The 20474-nt window shown below is 40.6% G+C and overlaps 1 protein-coding gene across 2 annotated transcripts in view; it reads left to right on the forward strand.

Annotated features, from left to right (window-relative positions):
* Window positions 1–20474, forward strand: part of pard3aa (par-3 family cell polarity regulator alpha, a) — a 392129-nt gene that overhangs the window by 215404 nt on the left and 156251 nt on the right. For both annotated transcript variants that reach the window (XM_055007067.1, XM_023262624.3), the window contains exons 13-14: window positions 9566–9751; window positions 10318–10488. In XM_055007067.1, the coding sequence (XP_054863042.1) occupies window positions 9566–9751; window positions 10318–10488 (357 nt within the window). The remainder of the gene's footprint in view (window positions 1–9565; window positions 9752–10317; window positions 10489–20474) is intronic.

Here is a 20474-nt window from a genome sequence, read left to right on the forward strand (position 1 = left end):
CAGTTTCCTCTTGCTTCACTTTAGTCTGACTCTAAGCACCACTGTCTCCCTTTACATTATTCATTTCTACAGATGTACTCACCTGCCTAGTAGAAATGACCACAGCAAGGCTCGACAGAAAAGTTGTATCACAAAGCAGTCCCACACACAGACACACTTACACACAAACCACTGAATTTCCTTCATAAATTCACGAGGGGCACATTTAAGTGCATTTGAAGACACATATACTCTATACACTTCCCACTCATAGCCGGTGGATGTTATTTATTGTAGCTATTTATCTTCCAGCTTGCAGTACTGTTTGTGCTTATAGCTGCGAGCAGCACTTTCCCTTTAGTCCACCTCTCCTAGCATTGTGGAGTGGAGATTGTGTTTGCAGCTCCGTTTTTTCCTGTAATAACCAAGTCAAATATCATGCTTCATTGTGCAACAAGCAGCAGTCAAAAAATGAGGTACTACTCATGCCTCCTCCTGAAGATGTCCATTCACACGTTGCTGCCAGTGATGGAAGTCCACATTAGTTCATCTGTTCACAGTGTGCTATTCAGAGCAGACACAGCAAAACAAAAGGAGAGGGGCATAATCTGTGACTCTTACATTAACAATGAGTTGGGAAAAAATGTTCCTTCGGATGACAAATCATTTTAATTCATTCAAAACCCCTCAGAACAGTATAAGTGAATCAGCCTGTTGGTAGTGCTGCTGAGTCAGGAATACTGCTTTTATCTCAACTCCTTCTCTTATACACTCATGCTTATAGTCACTCATGCTCTGAACGCATTTTAAACAACACAAATGCTTAACCCTTCCATGTAAAATCTTACACACAATAAGATCTTGATTAGTCACACATGTTCAAGTACAATAATAACATTGTCCATGCCTGCCCTTATATCAACCTGTGACCCTTCTTGAACAGGATATTTTACTTCCAGTAGGACTTACAGACTGTGGAGAACAAATGGGCTTGTGTAGCCTGTGTTGTAACACTGACGACCATATAAGAGCAATTAGACAGTACATTAAAAACCCCTCTTTATGATCATATCACACTTGTCACTGATCCATTAGTAGCTATATCTGCCAAGCAATGAGAATCTTAATTGCACAATTAATTCTGGGCTCTGATTGATGTGACAGCCGAATTTATGGCTCATGTGAATGCTGAGGACGCGGTAGACAAATGCGTGACAGTATTGGTGACAATTATAGCAGACTAATGGCCCGTTTCATAAGTGCCAACCCCGGTGGCCTGGTTTAATATCCTCCCTGCCATGTTTTTACCATTGGACTGTAATTGAGGCATGCAGAGCTGCTCCATATGACGAGAGTTTTAGCTGAAATAATCCTGTTTTATGTAGGTTTCTAAAATGATTATGTACAATAGAAGATAAAAAACAGTGGTCCTGAGAGAGAGAGATAGATAGATAGATAGATAGATAGACAGACAGACAGACAGATAGACAAATAGATAGATAGATAGATAGATAGATAGATAGATAGATAGATAGATAGATAGATAGATAGATAGATAGATAGATAGATAGATAGATAGATAGATAGATAGATAGATAGATAGACAGACAACTCATCTGCTGTTTTTCTCTCCCAAGTCAAAGTAATCATTGCCAGTGCTGCCTTCCTTTCCACAGATATTCTCAGCACATAATGTTTTCTTTTCCTTGGCCTTCATCTAACAGTGTTACACAGTTGGCTGTTGTTCTGCCTGCAGTACAGTGAGGTTACCATTCATGATTTGCCCGTATTAAAGTTGGAAGGCAAGAACAGGCGTATGAAGCTGTATTGATTTCCTTGCTGCAGAGATCCATTTACCGAGTCGGTAGAGGGAGAAATGAATTGATATCAGGCAAACACAACACAATCCCTTGTCTTTGGAGGCAACTGAATTATACTCAGATCTGTTGAGTGAGAGCCAAATACAATCCGTCTCATTCATTTATTTACTCCTCAGCACAGAGTTTAACTTTGTCATTCTTAACAGTGTAGGGCAGGTGCCAGGGGATGTGGAAGAAGAGAATGTAAGCTGAAAACAACAGTAGCTTTACATGGATACGTCTAATGTAGGCATAAGCTGTTGAAAGTACAATACAAAGATACAATAGAATACTAAATCTGCTTCTTGCTGTTAGCAAAGTTGGTCTCGGCTCAAATCCCTTTGATCATAAAAAAAAGAGAGAAACTTTGTTCAACACAATCTTACTCCTTTTAGCTTTCATCTGTGTTTTGGCTTGTATCTTTCAATGCTTTAACAGTGTAGCATTTAGATAATGATAAACCTTTTGGCTTATTCCAAAGAAGTGGTGATAAATAGTGCTATCTTAAGCTATGCTCTATCTACAGGCGTGCCAAAAAATGACATCTTTGGTGTTAAGATAATTAGATATCTCTTGGAGTAAAGCTTTTTTGCATGATGTAATTTACTGCAACTTTTGTTAATAAAGTGCCAAAGACAGTCTTTCGTGTGTGTCTTTTATGCAGTTTATTTATATAGCAGCAGGTGACTGCGCCAGATATTTTACCTTAGTGAAACTTGGCAAACACCTCGAGGGGATGAGTCATTTCTTGGTGGAACAGATAATTTAAGGTGCTGTAACATTGTTGCTGGTATTTACGCTTCTTCAATAATTCCCAGTTGTACTCTATGATATATAAAAGCAGACTCACTACTAGAATATAATTGGTTGTAATCAGCAAATTCCTGTACTATTACTAATGTGTAGAAATAGCTGAATGTTCCTCTGTAAATCACTTTTGAAAAGCTGGAACTCAGGTGAAGTCAAATGACAGGAATTGCTCAAAAGGCCTTTGGAAGGTGCAGTATGGAGCTGTGGTTGGCAACCTGCAATCATTGAGAGCATGTATGACTTTCCAGAGCTCTTCAGAACAGTTTGGCAACAGCGGATGCATCTTAGAGGTCACTTTGTCTTCCACTTTATGCTTAAAAACGTCTCTGAAATGACAGACCGTGGTGATTTGGTAGGTAGGAGCTGCAGTGTGTTACCATGGTACCAAAAATCTTTTCCACATCTCCTAAAAGAACCCTCTTGTAGGGACACTTTACCCAAATTGTGTGCTGACAGCGTCATAAAATTCATACTTTGCTCTTTCTCCTTGATGTTTATCAGTAAAACACTCACATCACACTTTAATTCTCCTTCTTCCCTTCTCCTTTCTCTACTCTTTCCTTTTGTTTATCCCTGATACCTTCTCTTGGAAGAACGCTGCTGAGGCCTTCCTGCATTATTAATTTGGCGCCTATAGAAATGTTTTCCGATCAAAGTGCAGAGTTCAGATCGACGCTCTGTCATAATTAAAGCCAATGCTGCCAAGCGTGGTTGAAGACAATGCCAGCCTGGTTAACGATTTCTGAGCGTGTCTCGTCGATGCCACCTGTTTTCGTTTAGCACTTTTCAGCAGCTGTTCCCATAATTATGCTTGCTGTCAGTGCAGAGAACGGGAGGGTGCACCACAGCATTGTGCAGTACCGATAAACAAGGTAGTTAAAGGCCACTTATGGCGACACAGTTACTCTCCCGAAGGGGATTCAGCGTCTGTTTCCAGAACACATAATGGGTTGAAGTGTGTATGTGCAGTTGGACATAGCAAAGCACTTTTTATCCACCATTAGCTTGAAATGAGAGGCATCTGCTTCATGATTTGCTTCTATACTTTGGTTCCACTGAAACGCCTTTGCAAACATTCCCAATTGCCAAGTGTGGTTAGACAGTCACCTTTTATTTTTAATGTTAGTTTTGATTAGATCTAATCTCTTCCTAAATCGCCAACAGAAACATGTAGTGTCAAGTCGACTCTGCTTGTGAGTTGGTTTTTGGTTGCTCTCAGTGAGATCCACTCAGTGTCTTCACTGACAGCCAGTAGCCATGATGCATTTGCAATGATGTCGATAGATCTGGCCTCAGATGCTCTCATAGAAACAGACTTTGCTCTGCTAAAGAGCTTTCTCATTAGAAAATCTCTAAAGGGGAGCAAACCCAGTCTGTCAGCTCTGAGTCAAAATCTACTGGTTTGCCCAGTGAAGAACATTGTTGTTCACAGACACTTAAAACCTGCTACTGCCAGTTGTGTGCTTCCTGCCCTTCAGTGTTGTGTAACAGCTCGCCTCTCAACATCCCATTGTACCTGAATTTGTTTTTTGGGCTTAGAGGTATTTAATATTCGACCTCTTTGTCAGAAAATGCTGTGAGGAGAAACACCGCCAAAAGAAATTTGTGTTACAATACTTATCACGCGTGCACCACTTTTGCAATTACATCCATGGCTGATTTCTTTTAGCCCTTTTAAATTCATTTCCAATGACCTTTATGTTGCCAAATTGGGCCAAGTGTGGAAAGAAGTTTCCAGCAGTGTTAATTGTTTTAGGCAGTGATGTGCGGAGAACTCAGACTTATGTGTGAATAGAAGTAATTGTGATTCATTTGCACTCTATCTCTATCTCTCTCTCTTGCATCTTACTCTGGCTTTTTCTGTTGCAGTGTTTCTCTGGCACACGCTTGCACACCTACATCCAGCACATATTTCCTTGTTAGCATGTGAAGTTAAGCAAGGTAGAAACGAAATGAAAAGGCCTATTAGGCAGGCGGCACTCCTTCGCTAGACCGATTAGCAAATGCTTTCCTTTCTCTGCCCAGCTCTATTCACCTGCTTGTGTCTCTGCTGAAATGCTGCCTCCTTTGCCCTCCCCTCCCAGTAATGACTGGGTACTAGCCCATCTCAGTGTTAATTAATAAAGGACGTAATTGTATAATGGACTGTGACTGCATGGCTGAGTCAGAGAGGACAAAAAGAAAACAGCATGGCCTTCTTTTGTGATGAACTGGCCAAGTGGCTACTTGAGCTAAGGGGATAATTATTACAATGATATTACAACCACTCCATTTAAAACTGGCGTATTATTAAGTTTGATCTTTATGATCAGTACCTAAGCACAGCATGGAATTTATACGCACTTTGCATATTTACTGTCATATATGGCATTCTATGGATTTTGTTGTGACTTTAAACCTTAAATTAAGTGACCCACAATATTTGATACACAATCTAAGTGCTTCTTTGTTTCAAGAAGTGAATAATATAATAAGATTTTACTGGGAAAACAGCATAAAACTATACAGACTATAAAGAGTTGTGAAGAACAATGGATGGATGTGATATTGTGAGTATGGAGCAGCATGGACATAGAATAGAAATACAGATTAATTGCAAACTAGTACATTTTGTTTTTTTTTTTTTTTTTCTTTTTGTTTATCTAAAAATTGTCTTGGCCTTGCTGCACATTCCTAAGTATGACTCTGCGGTTCATGTACTGAGCTGCATCTTGTTAATATGTAGTCAACTTCTTTGGTTCCTGACTGAGTTTCGGACTACATTACACTGTATTTGCTTTATGTTTTACTCTCAGATTTGGGAAGTCTGAATGTGATCCTGTATTTTAAGCAAATCTAAAAGGAAACGGTGTTAACCTGACAAAATAGTTAACTACTACATGTGCTGTGTCTTCTCTGTCTTGTTTAGTTTGCTCCTGCCTTTAGCAGCTTGTAGAGCCAGTTAAGGCACTCAGCTGTCTTAAGAGAGTGCAGCTTTATATGTTGTTTAAAAGACAGTTTGGCTCCGTCACTTCATGTCAGCAGAATGTTTTCTGCCAGTGGCCATATGTAAGGGAAAAAAATGATGGGAGAAAACAGATATTGCAGTTATCAAGATGTATTTTGCATAAAAGTTTTTTGCAGTGCTTTTTGAAATGTATTTAAGCCTGAAACTTTTCTCCTGTTTTTACATCAGTTCATTGATTGTCAGTAGCTTTCTCTGTCCCAGGTGCATACATGGGGCTGAGCTTGGAACAACGAGCTGACTTTCTTTTTTCTCTTGTTCAGAGGTAGCTGAATCTAGCTCTGCTTCAGTTGAATCCGTGCAACAAGGCCTGTCAAGCAGCCTGACAAACTCATTCTTGGCTAGCGGCGCTTGTTCCTGTCTGATGAAAATGTTACACTGCTCTCTCATTCTCTGCCTCGGCCCTCTATTCCCGGAACACAGCTCTGAGTGGGTGGTTATTCTGTCATCATTTTGGAAGAGAGTGTGCACATGCACACACACAAAAGCTCAAACACTGTCCATCCAAAGTAATTTTTTTTAACCAGTGTATTACTATCTTCGACTGCCGGCCTAAAAGCTTCAGAAAGGACATAACTCATAGCCACCATTTATTTATTTTATTTTGATAAAACATCTTGATTAAAGATAAAGATAGTCCCTGCCAGTGACGCACAAGTCCATTCATCCACAGATGCTATTTTCAGAGTGGAAATTGTACATTGGATGTACATGTTGGTGGACCTGCATTGCCAACCAACTGATCTCAATTCATGAGTTAAGTTAACATCAATATAACAGCTGTCAGAGCCTATAGAACTTCTGACACGATGCCAGTGCAAGCTCCAGGCAAGAATAGAGATTGAGAATTGTTAATGCATTATATTTACCCCTGCCCTGGATAACAAATTGGTTTTCAATAGCTCTTTTTTTTCTGTCCCCTATCCGCTTCATTCAGCAGTCTGAGGGAAAGGAAGGGGTCATTTCCTCACAAGAGCTGATCATTTCTGTAATAGAACTAGAGGCGCTGAAATGCAGTGTGATTAAATGGATTCCAGTGGTCTGAATTTACTAAGGGTCCAGTCACAGACAAAGCCCAGTTGGCAAGTTGTACAGACAGGTGTACTGCAGTTTTAAAAGCAGGAAAGAAAAAGCAGTGAGAAAGAAAAGGGGGGCAGATAAGAGGGTCGTCTAGAGAATAGGGGCTCAGTCAGATGGTGTTGAAAAGAGCCTCCACCTGAACGCACTGCTGCATCCTAATAACTCCTCAGCTTCAGAAAAAAACACCTTATGCTGTATCTTTCCCTTCTTTCCTCTGTTTCGCTCTTTATCCGAGCAGCTGTGAAGGGCACACACCTGGCTGCCATCCATCTGGCCGTGTGTGTGCACATGTGTATTGATGTGAGTCTATTTAAAGAGGTCTTGTGGTGGGTTTCTGGGTTTGATTGCTCTCACCGCCAGTATTGTGTATGGATTCGGCTGCCATGGCAATAACTACGCATGTACAGTACAATCTGACCAATCACAGTATTACAGCGCTGCTCTCAGGCTTCCTGTGGAGCAGGCTCGTGATCAGACGTCAATTCTCCACTATATAGAAACATATGTGTGGATAGTAAATGTAAAACACTTTTCCTCAACTGTTGTTAATGTACTTTTGTGCAACACACATACACCAATCAGCCACAGCATTAAAACCACTGACAGGTGAAGTAAATAGCATTGCTTTTCTTGTTACAGTGGTACATGTCAAGGAGTGGGACGTAATAAGCAGCAAATGAATGGTCATTTTTTTTTTTTTTTTTAAATTGATGGGTTGGAAGCAGGAAAAATGGTCAGCTTGAGGGTCTGAGTGACTTTGACAAGGGCCAAATTGTGATGGCTAAACGACTGGGTCAGACCATCTTCAAAACAGCAGGTCTTGTGGGTTGTTCCCGATATGCAGTAGTTAGTATCTACTAAAAGTGGTCTGGGGAAGAACAACCAATAAAACTGGGTTATGGATGCCCAAGGCTCATTGATGTCTGTGGGGAGCAAAGGCCGGATCACGTGGTCCGATCCCACAGAAGAACCACTGTAGCATTAAGTGCTGAAAGCCTTAATCCTGGCTATGATTCAAAGTTGTCTGGATATGCGACTATGTAGCTATGTCTATAGTGCCAATTTACAGCCTGCAAACAACTCTAATGGTAAGAGGGCTTGATATAGGCAAAAGACAAGTTGGTGGAGGGAGTGTGGTGCTCTGTCCAATCTTCTGCTGCGAAACCTGTGGTCTGGATGTTCAGGTGAATTTTACTTTGACTGAACAACCTACCTACACAATGTTCCAGACCACATACACCCTTTCATTGTAATTCTTAATCACAATGACCTCTTTCAGTAGGATAATGTTCCCTGCCATACTGCAGAAAATACTGAGGAATGTAGCAGTTCAAGATGTTCACTTGGCCTTTGAAGTAATCAGTCTGATAAAGCATCAATCAGATGTGCTGAAAAAACAAGGCCGATCCATGGAGGAACCATTTCTAGCACTTAAAAGATCTGCTGCTAACGTCTTGGTAAAATGACACCTTTAGAGGTTTTGTGTACATGCTTCAAAGGGTCAAAACTGTTTTGGCAGCACAAGGGGACCTACACAGCATTAGGCAGGTGATTTTAGTGTTGTTGCTAATCATCATAAAGACTTTATTCTTCTCTAGGGTACCAAATTATGTGGAAAGAACAACTGTGGGCTGAAATCAAAGATTTTGGTTTCAGCACATGTACTTATGGTATGTTGGCTATAGCTACAGAACTTTTGGTAGGCGCTGAAGCATTGAACAGACATTTTAACACTTTATTAAATCTTTACTAAGTTATCCGGTAGCCAACTTTAGAAATACACTGCCAGTTGTTTGAGGCTTCTGGTGTTTCCTCTAGACCATCAGCTTTCTCTCACACCTCTTTTCTACATCTGTTTGCCTGTAAGGAAAGTAAAATACGCAAATTCTCTTCCTTTGGTTATTTTTTACAGAAGCTCTTTGTTAGACACCAATACAAATTGTCAGAAAAGCAACTAGAGTGGTTATTTGATGGAGTATTTTCCAGCTGAATTGATTGTGCTGGGTGTTAGAAACTCAACAGTACTCTGTCACACCTTTCTGACAGCTGAAATGAACAAATTTTTTTGTGAATGGTGCATGAGGAGTATTGCAGTATTGGCCCTACGACAAAATACTACTCCTGTAATTTTCAACAAAGGGTCTGTGGATCGCACAGGGAAGGAGGGTCCTTAACATGTAACAAATTATCTTTCAAAAGGGTGTAGTTCAAAGGAAGCCACCGTTGTTTGAGCATCAAATTGCTACTGGTGTTTTGAAAGTTCTCCGTTGTCTCCACTGTTCCTACACCGAGCTCATGATGGTGGAAAGGAATTAGTAGCACTCAGCTAGACAGTACGGCCAATTGACGATGACAGCCCTGAGATATGTGACATGCTTGCCATCCATTCGCTTTCTTCTCCTGCTCCACTCATCTTACCCCTCTTTATCTTGTCTACGCCTGCTTTCCATTTTCTTGTCATTCACCATCCCCATTATTTTTTTTCAATTTTTGTTCTGCTACTCTGTTATCTTTTCTGGTATGTCTTTTTTCTGCCTTTTAACCATTTGAATGCAACAGTGACAGTATGGTGGGGCTCAACAACAGTTTGCCAACTTTAGAAGTAAGTTGAGTAATCACAGAAAGACTCAGAGGTGTGTGCAGATGTTTTTCACTTCCATTCCTTTTTTTGTTTTTGCTTTAAAAAAAAAGTTTATTAGTGCTTTTACAGTGGCTGAACATGCAGAAATAACAATTTTCTTTCTCATTTTTATTCAAGACCTACTGACATTAAAGACAGCAGATCTCAAACTGATGTCTCTCTCTTTGTTTCTTTCTTTTTCTGCAACATCAGCCAGAGGAGGATGACCCTGTGTTAACCCCTGACGGTAAACAGGAGTTCATGACCTTTGAGATCCCCCTGAATGACTCAGGCTCAGCAGGCTTGGGGGTCAGTGTCAAAGGTAACCGGTCCAAGGAGAACCATGCTGACTTAGGCATCTTCGTAAAATCCATTATCAATGGAGGCGCTGCTAGCAAGGCAAGTACCTACTCCTACCCACCTACCCTCTGACCATTACCTTGATAGATTTCATTGATCTCAGTCGCTGTTTTTGTTGTAACACAAGGACCTACAGGTAAGTACAAAAATGAGTTGGAGCACCAGGCTGCAGAGTTCCTGCCACACTAAGAGAAATTGGAATCCAGTTTATTATCATTATGATTTTCAAGTGATCACATGGTGTTTATGAGTAGCATGACTGCCATCTTATAAAATAAGTTCTTGGGGCAGTACTGTTCAACAATATTTTTTATATGCCCATGAAAAAAAAGATACATTTGTTCATGAATTCCAGTGGTTTTGTGCAGTTTGTCCTCCAAAGTCTAAAACCGGGAGATGACTAACCTTAAATTCTGTTCCTGATAAAATGATTAGGAAAACAAGCTTTTTGATCTTGTGCTGGTATTTATTGGAATTCTCTCTGAGAAACGGATACATGCGAATTGCCTCCAGAGCAGCTGGAGAATGTTGTTCCTGTTCAAAACTTTTGATGACCTTATTTTATGAGCCACATCGAATTTTCCCGTGATGGTGTTTGTCTGCAGGATGGACGTCTACGTGTCAATGACCAACTCATTGCAGTCAATGGGGAGTCATTGCTTGGGATGACTAACCAAGATGCCATGGAAACACTGCGCAAATCCATGTCGGTAGAGGGCAACAAGCGAGGGATGATCCAGCTCATCGTGGCTCGGCAGGTGGCCAAAAACAATGAGGTATCCTAACAGTCAGGGAGGAGTAACACTGGCCACGTTTACATGAGACCTTTAATTTCTCTTTAATTCGGAATAAAAGTTAATTCCGCTTTAAAATCTCCTTGTAAACACTTAATTCCGAATTATAAAGTTAATTCCGAATAAACTTAATTCCGAATAAACTACCTGGTTTATTCTGATGTTAATTCCGAATAAACTAATTCCTGTGTACGTTCTATTCATGTATACAATTAATTCCGCTTTAGTTAATTCCGGTCATTCTGCGCATGCTTGGCTCCTCACGTAGCGATAACGTAGTGACGTACACGTTCTCCTTCTCAAGTGACGCAACAGAAGTAGTACGCCATTGTCGAGTTGCTGTTTCAAAACAACAATAAAAAGCAAAGCGAAAAGCGTGCTTATTAGTTGTTCCTCCATATTGTTGGGGAAAAGAAATGCCGCGGCAAATGGAGTTTGTTTTCTTTTGGTAAACAGGGATACGTCACGTCCCCTCCCTGTCCAATCAGAATCCTTTCCAACGCCCAAGCGTTACAGCGGAATTAAGGAAGGGGAATAAACGTGCAGTCCATGTAAACCTTAATTCGGAATTAATATTTCCATGTAAACGCGAAGCACAAAGCTTTAATTCCGAATGAATAATTCTGAATCAAAAAACTTCATGTAAACGTGGCCATTGATGTGACAGGGATTAATTGACATCATGTGGAGTCACATTTAATTGGTCTGCTTTTATTATTTTAATCGAGTATCATTACTAATGCTGAACACTGAATAACTTTAAGATGGACTGTGCGTTATGATTCCTTCAAGTGTACACACATACAGTATGAAGCACATAATGTAGCACATACACAATGTCAACAAATTCTTGCTTGATTTAATGTAATTGAGGAAGTTAGGAGGTGGAGCACATATGGAATGAAGATGAGGGATAGCCACATTTCAGCTTCACTGAATGATAAATGAGACTGATTTTCCTCTACCTTGCCACTGGCCCTAAATCTATTCCCATAGGTTTTGAGAAGTTTGAGATAGCTGGAGAAGGACCTTTATGAAGCGACCACACCACCATGCAAATCTTCAAACAGTTCCATTTCCTGTGCGAGATAGATGATACCGTGTCACATTTCCCCTCATTCTCTGTATGATTTTCTTAGCCCACGGTGGGCCTTGATATGATATCTAAGAAGCACTTCAGTGAGTTATGATTGACAGCCCTGCAGAATAACACTGTAGGATAGAAAGATAAAAGAATATGTATCATGGCTTGGTGGATATTTGTCATAAGGTAGCAGTCAAGAATATTGAAAGCACTGGGATTTCAACTTCATCTATTGTCCATTGTGATACTGACCTTATCCCAGCCTACCCTTTTTTTAAGGAAAAACAGCCAGGATAGGATAAAAAGAGATGAATGCAGAAATGATTTAGGTGAATGTGAAGTGCACAGTGTGACTGTATTTCAGGATTGTGGATTCAACTGTGAATACATTCAAAATCTCGCGCACGTTCACTCTCCCTGCAGCCAGAGGTTGTAGATCAGGTTTGATTAGTGTTGCAGTGACTCTAATTGGAGCCTGTGTCCTGTGGCTGTGTGTCAGTTTGGAGTACCATGCTGAGCCCCCGTCCCTCCTCCTTACTGCCCTTCACCCTCCCTGGTAACCCTCATCCTCCAAGTGTTCTGTCTTTCCCTCTTCTCACCACGCATCATCCCCCTGCGACCTTGTGTACTTGTTTTTCTTCTTGTTTTAATGTTAATTTTCACCTCTTTTCCCCCCAACTTGTGGTGCTCCATAGTTTAACAGGTAGAACATGGCATAAACACAGCCAGGATTGGAGCTGAATCCATTTGAATGAGACCACTGTAGTGACCCAGCAATACAGTTTTATATTTAATCGCAGGGCCGTGCTTGATCTACACACCTCACTCTTTTCCTTCTCCTTTTATTGCTTCTTGCTCTCCCCCTCTTCTTCCTCCTCCTCCCTCCATTTGCCTGAGAGAGAGAGGACACATGTCCCTCCTGGGAAAGCTCAGCCCCAAGGTTCAGTGAGTTCTATCACTTGGGCCCAGTCACTCTCCTGTCGTCTTTAATTCCTCACCAGCAGGCAGACAGGTAGACAGACTGACACCAAGCAGACAGTTATCTTCAGTCATCTTAGGAAATTGTGAAAAACTTTTTTTTTTTCATTATTACACTATCACTCTGCAGGGGAAAATATTAAGAACAGTATTTTTTACATAAAGGTTTTATTGCTTCTTTGATCCATTTAAAGATACACATTTAACGTGAATTATGACAACTTTGCATTTAGCTTGATATTTATATCAGCATTAGTTGCTCTGAGACAGCATGCTGATATTGTTGCATGGGAAGATGTAAAGAGAGTGTGTGAAAGTGAAGGAGTGGGAGACGTAATAGTGCATTTTAGTTTCCATCCATCAAAGTCCCATTACAGGAAATCTTACTGAGCTGTGTTTTCAGGAAGCTTAGTGGTTTGAACAGGTGCCATAAAGTTACTAGAGGGGTGTTTTAATATACTCCAAGTAGAGAAAAGATACGATTGTAAATTGTAAGAATTTAAGGTCAGTAGCAAACCTCTAGTAAGAAAAGCAGAAGTTAAATGTCGACACAAGCTCCGGGCTGCTCCATCCACCGCCCCTTCTCCCCTGCTCTGCTGTATTGGCTGGGCAGATATGTGGGGAGCCTGCACCAGTTTGCCACTGTCACCCAGCCGAATGGAAGTGAGCACTGGAGGCCACCATTGAAATGAATCAGATCCATCACTGTCTGCAGGGGAGAAGAGCCGAGCAACATGGCCTAATGCATCGGAGGGTGGAGAGGAGGAGACAGGACTTCGATGGGTGCAGCATATCCAGGCCACCACGCTGAAAATTGCATTGATTTCATCATCACTTCGCTTAGTCCTTTGGGCGAAAGTAAACTCGTCTTCGATAGAGTACAGCAGTGTGATGGTTCTTGTTGGTTTTAGCTAGCCTGGTTTGGTGGGTGTTTACAAAAACCACACGCCACATTTTCTTCAACTGAAAATGTTCACGTTGAAAAGGACCCTGTAACACATGGATGCAAACATGAAGAGCCCTAACTGAAATGCGAAATGCTCTATGTGGCTCGCTTTGTGCGTCAGGAGTGTGTGACCGCCCAGAGTAGCCTCTTCACAGGCGCACACAAGCAAACACATTACCTAGAAAAACACACACACTTACACATATTGCCCAAGGTTTCCCAGAGGTCCTTTTGCTTTCAGCAGAACCTGGGGCTTGATCCATCTCAAATGGATCCTCTCAGTGGCAGAGACAAGTGTTTTGGTGAGTGGGTTTAGACTGCTGATGGCCCATGATTGAGCCCATATCTGAGGTGGAGAACCTGGTCTATTTTTACTGCTTTAAAGCAGTGACTATAAGGGGCCTTTGCCTTGGATTAAAATTAGAATTTTTGCCAACCTTGGAATAACGAAAAAAAAAAAAAGGAAAACCTTCAGCATAATTAAGGATGTATTCAAGTCTAACAAAGCAGTGGGTGGTCGGTTTTTCATGCCGCACAAACTTGGAAGGTCTTCATTTGCTTGATTCAAAATCTGACAAATGTGGACACTTTACTGCCCTTGTGTGACATTTGAAGAACCATTCGTAGTTGGTTGAAGAGGATTCATTCAACTAGGTCACAGGATAACAATGATCTAAGTTAAATAATAATGGTGAAATTTCTCCAATACATTGCAGAATGTTTTGGAAATGAGTGCTAATACCAACAGTTTTAACACACTTTATGTGCAATCAGAGAGAAGACAGAGGCAGACAGAAAAAATGTAATTCATATCATTTTGAATACAACAAACACACTCTATGTTCACATATTGTGTCCCAGAATTTTTTTTCTTTGCTCTGCTTCCAGAGATAGCCCCTGCTTGAAAAACTACCATTCTGCCCCAGATAGTCAAGTGATATGATTGGTCATTGCCAATTTATTTGAAGCATTGTAATTGCATCGCTGCTTCAGAGGCTGTATAATTTCTCCTTCTATATCTGAGTTCTATTAATATATCGTCACATGTGTTTAAGCAATTAAATTCATGAAAAGTCATTTCAATTCCATTATTTTTTTCAACCAAACTTCCTGAACATTCTCCATCTTCCATCTATTATTGCCTGATCCTCCAGTTGCAAACCCAGAGTCTTGTGACTGAAGCAAGTGTTATGGTAATTTGACTGTTCAGCTTCGTTATTCAATTTGTTCTCAAACTGTCAACCCTCCACTTCTGATACTGTGTTGAGACATTACAAGAACTTATTTAATTTTTTGAACATTGACTCTAATGTGTCATTGTTTCATTACGCGATTGTCACGTTTCTCTATGACAATTTGAAGACACAGTCATGTATATGTTTTTTGGCCTCATGGCCACAGAAATGTTAATGATACAGTAATTATACATAACATGGAAGAACCTGCAATTACAATTTTCCATTTGCTTGAAGGTAATTTCCTTGTGGGAAAAGGGAATGCTCAGTAGATTGTAGCGCAAATGTACAACTTTGTAATAGATTGAGGTGAGAGGTTTACTGCACACACTGCATGCAAAACAAACATAGAGTGAGAGTTGCTATGACGATATACAGGCATACTTCATAGTTTATTGGAGTGTGATATTGAAAGCACTGTTTTGTTCTATAATTCATTATCTGTTCTCATCTTGGCTGTGGCTAATACTGAGAAATTGACCATTGCAACGGCTGAACAAAGACAAGACATCGTCAGAACTAAGTACAAAGAATATTATTGTGAAACTGCAATAGCAGCTAATATATGGAGATTTAAGGTTTTATCATGCCAGTAAAATTAGCAGGATTTTATGTCTGAATATGCATCAATTTGCCTTTCATTTTTAGCCTGTTTAAGGACTTCAACACAGTGGTAGATGTTTTATTTTTTTAATCTATTTATTTTTTTCTGTCTTGCAACAGCCGTAGCAGTTCATGATATTACCAAGATATTTATCATACAAGCGTCTAAAAGCAGACAGGCTGATGATAAGCATGCTTGTGGCTGGGTTTCATTTCTCAGATTTGAAATTCAACACACGGTGTGCGCTCACACCTCTCTGTGCATTTGTGATGTTATTTATGACGAAGATCTCCTGCAGACATCGACTACTTTTGACAGACTGGCAGTCTTGTGGTTTTTTTGTTTTCCTTCTTGACAGCTCTACCGCAACTTGCCAATGAAGTTCCGCATTAGTCACAGCTACAGAAACATATTTCCACCAAGATGCTTCACCACAAAACATTTCTCGTTTTTCCTGTCTGCGTTTGCTCATTCTACATATCTGCAGATTGTGTTGAATTTCAGTGTACTATTTTTACATTAGGAAGATCCACCATAGAGTTTTCATGATAATTCATGAGATGGAGCTTCTGTCTAAGTAAGGCAGTGCTATTTGAGTTCTTCACTTTACCAGCGATCCCCTCCCCATTGGTTTGATTTCATTTATTGAAGTAAAGATATTTCTAACTTTCGCTTTCTTTTTGTGCTTGTCTCAGCAGAGCTTTCTGTCAAGACCGCCTGAAGTCATAAATGTAAAGCTTTTATGTAAAGCATTCCCCTTCTTTTGACCACTTGAAAGACTTTCCAGTCCAGCAACCCCAATTATTTAAATACCATGTGGGACAAGAAACCACCACAAAGTGGCCCTGAGCGTTTAGTCACCTGAGAAACGTGTTTCTGGTTTCCTGTTTTCTCATTTTCTTAAGCCACTGACATAGTACCACATTATAGAAATGTCCACTGGTGTCTGCAATTCCTCAGCAAATGAACCACTAGTGATGCCAACATTTACTACATTGCTGAGGTTTTGATGTACATGAGAGCTAATCAGCATCAGTGCTTTAAATTGGAGGAATGTGACAGGCTCCTCACAGCATGAGGCCTAATGATGACTGGGCAGAAGAGTGAGATTGGGGGTTGAGTTAATTCAAGGCAATTGACATCACTGATCACTACATTTCATAAAACAGACACGTTGCTTTTGATTTTTTAAGTAGCCTATTATGTTAAATAAGGGCATGGACAAATTGGGAACCTTGTTCTGTGAACATGATGTGACTTACCAAAAAGCTCTCTTGTTTTCAGCAGTCCAGAGGATAATTTATAAGAAGTATTGAGATTTATCAAAAAGAATCCTTTACACACGTGGACAAAATTTTTGGTACCCCTCGGTTACTGAAAGAAAAACCCACGATGGTCACAGAAATAATTTGAATCTGACAAAAGTAATGATAAATAAAAATTCTATGAAAATTAACCAATGAAAGTCAGACATTGCTTTTCTGGTTCAACAGAAGTATTTAAAAAAATAAACTCATGAAACACGCCTGGACAAAAATGATGGTACCCTTAAATAATATTTTGTTGCACAACCTTTTGAGGCAATCACTGCCATTTCTGTAACTGTCAGTGAGACTTCTGCACCTTGACACACCTCAGAAATAATCATACCCCCTCTGCTCTAATTCAATCTGTGACTAGCTTCATTTGATATAATGGCCATTGCAACCATATATGTATGCACATTGTTTTGTGTAGCATGAATGGAACAGCGGCTGCTCTCTGCACTCAACTGCAGTGGTCAGAGCACATGAATGCACAAACTATGAATTGGACTTGAGGGTCTGAACCCTTTGCATATGATAGGATTCCCAACATAGAAACAAATATGACCTCGTCTCAGAGTTTGTTGTTTACTGCGACTGTTAGCTTTGTTATAATGACCAACTACACACTATAGGCTGTTCTGCCCTTCTATTTTACAACTGCACTCTTAGGGAACACGATCAGGTAATGCACAAGGCAAGCTGAAACAGTTTTATTATTGATGAGAGGCAGCAGGGGGTACAGGAGGAAGATAAACACAGCAGTGACTTTAGTTCTTGCTTTCACCTTAGTGTTGTTGCATCATCAGGACTCCTGATGATGCTCCTGTGTTAGCTCACTCTGTGAAGAGAGTAGATATAACAGCATATTCTATATGACAGAATGCGAAAGTTGTCTTCTCAGCATGCCTATAGCTGTTTGTAATCCATTCTATAATGTTGCTGTTACTCACTTAGACAAGGCTTATGCAAAGAGACAAGAGGGGAGGAAGTGGCTGGCCCTAACAAAAGAAGCTCACTAGTATGAGAGAAAGGCTGATCGATCGAACCTTGCGAGAGCTATCAATCAGAGACCCGGCCTAGTAAATTATGGTTTTATTAGTATTGAGCTGACCACTGCTGGAGAGACCTTAAAACATTGAGATGCTGGCCTACAACAGAGGCAAGAGAAAGGGAAGGAAATTTGTGTTGACCCCCCTCCTCCCAACTTAATATGGACTGATTGAGGACCAGTTAGATCATGACATGTAGAAACTACAGCTCCCCTGTTGTCATAGCAAACAGGAGTGATTCATGGAATGGGATAAAGGGAGTTCAGAGAGCAGTGCAGTCTGGGAAATGCAGTTTGCAATGACACAGTGACTAAATTGAGGAAAGTAGATCGCAGAGCAGCAGAAATGCAATTCCAGCGCTGCCGGGTCCTCATTCCCAGCTGTCTCTCTAAGGACTAACTCATTTAGGAGCGGCAGGGGAAACTCAATAGGACCAATTGAGAGAATAATATATTGAATCTAGTGGTTGAGTGGGCTGCTTGGGCACGGTGGAGGACTGAGGAGGTGAAGTGTGTGCTTAGTGTCTGAAAACCCAAGTGTTGTTAAACAACATATACATGTGTATGCGAATAGATAACCAGATGCCTTTCACTACACAGGAAGGTTTGTGGTGTTTCCAAGTTAGGTATATGTGGCACTTTTTAGTGATTGTTGAACTTGGGATGAATTTGTGCAATGTGAGCATGGGATTATTCGCTGTAGAAAAATCGCAACTAAAAAAGAAGAAATCCTGGACGCCCAGATAGCTCAACTGGTTGAGCGGGCGACCCATGAACCAGGGCTATAGTTCCTTACGCAGCATCCTGAGTTCGATTCCCGCTCATGGCCCTTTACTGCATGTCTTCTTCGCACTTTCCTGTCTGCCTCTTCACTGACCTATCAAATAAAGCCAAAAAAGCCTTAAAAAAAGAAATTCTTAGTGAGAAAAAAATAAAAAATCTATCAAAAGGTATTAGGTTGGGCTGCACTGTGGCTCAATGGTTAGCACCATCGCCTCACAGCTAGAGGATCCCTGGTTGACTTCCTGGCCTGCGTGGAGTTTCCATGTTCTCCATGTGCATGCGTGGGTTTTCTCCAGGTACTCCAACTTCCTCCCACAGTCCAAAAACATGTGCGGCGGCATGCGCGACGTTAAGTCTACTGGGAAAAACTTCCCAAAATGCATTACCAGAGACTTTTCAGGGATTTTGAGTCATTCTGTGCTGCAGATGTGTTAATTGCGTTAAAATTTTTAATCAGATTAATCATGACAATGGATTAATTCACATTAACGCATTAATTTTGAAACCTTTTATTAAAAAAAATATCAAAGTTACTCATATAAAATGGTATCATTTTAGCATCAATGTTGTGTGGAAACTTGTCCACTGTAGCATAAAGAGCAGTTGAAAGAGGTTAATGTGTTGCAATGTTATGTAATATTTGGCAGAATTTAAATAATAGCAATACTTAGTTCCATTAGTTATTAGCTAGTGTTTATAACTAATATACATACTTAGCACAGCCTAACCTCACTACAGTTTGCATGACATGAATTTTGTCATCCCGCCCATCCATGAGCCCACAAGCCCATAAGGACCCCTCCACAGATAACCACATATAGCCAACATGTGTTCAGCATGTGTTTTGCATATTTTTATCTGACTGCACAGACATTTTTTTTTTCTGACAGTTTTTTTTTTCGAGCACAGCCACATAATACTACACTTGAGGAAGTTGTTCATTTTCTGCTGCATTTGTTTTACAAGCACAGATTACTTTGTTTTTGTTATTCTTTAATATGGTACATGTTGTTGAATCTGGTTTAATACAACATTGATGCCCAAGCTGGCAAGACTGATAGGCATTGTGGTCCTGTTTCTGCTTGCTGGAAATTATCCTTAGTGCACCAGTGAAGCACAAAAGAAGTTCTGTTAGCATAGAAATCAAAACAAGCCCGACTGGCTCTTGCCAGGTTGTCGGTAGCATTGCATCAGAAGACACTTGCATAAAGTTGTGCTTTCCAAAGCTTTTTCCTGTATTGCTGGTGCATGGCTTTTAAATCTCTGTAGCTCAATAGGTAGTGCCCCGCTAAAGCATCATGTTCCATTCAAAGTGGATAGCAGTCATTCCAGCTTGTGTAACTGTAGGTTTCAACTGCTCATGACTTTTGTTGCAGACAGTCTCTTGTAGTGCAGAAGGAGATGATGTGATAGGATCTGGTGTGGGCCATGATTCAGATAATCTATCATGTCAGCGTTACCAAGAAGAAACATTTATTATGTCTTTAGTTAGTTACACAGCAGTAGTGCAACAGTTAACTCTGAGCTGGAGTTATACTCACATATCCTGTAGTTGTGCTGACTTCCTCTCTTGGTCATGTTTTGGTAAAATTGAAGTTTGCTAAGAACTCCTAAAAGACCTGGGAGCCCACTTTCGCAAGCACTGGCATTAGGTGAGGCTCTGGGAGGATGTGAGCAGCTAATGAAAGTGGGGTATCCAGCCAGCAGAGAGGTGAGTTGTGCCTGGGGCAGGATGCAGCAGCTTAAGGATTGTAATTACAGCATTATGGTTGAGGTTGACTGGATTAGGGCCACGGCAACAGACTGAGACCAGGATAGAAGGCCAGGAAATGGCCATGGACTAGACATTATTAGCCTTAGTTGACAGCTTAAGACCATGGCTGTCAACACACCGCTGCTTCTTCCTTACTGAGCACTCAAGGTCAGGCAGATGTTGGTGCACAGGCAAAAACACATTTGTGCATGAGTCTGCACTTACCTTAA

Source organism: Amphiprion ocellaris, chromosome 22 (genome assembly GCF_022539595.1).
Source record: "Amphiprion ocellaris isolate individual 3 ecotype Okinawa chromosome 22, ASM2253959v1, whole genome shotgun sequence".
In the NCBI taxonomy this organism is placed as follows: domain Eukaryota; kingdom Metazoa; phylum Chordata; class Actinopteri; family Pomacentridae; genus Amphiprion; species Amphiprion ocellaris.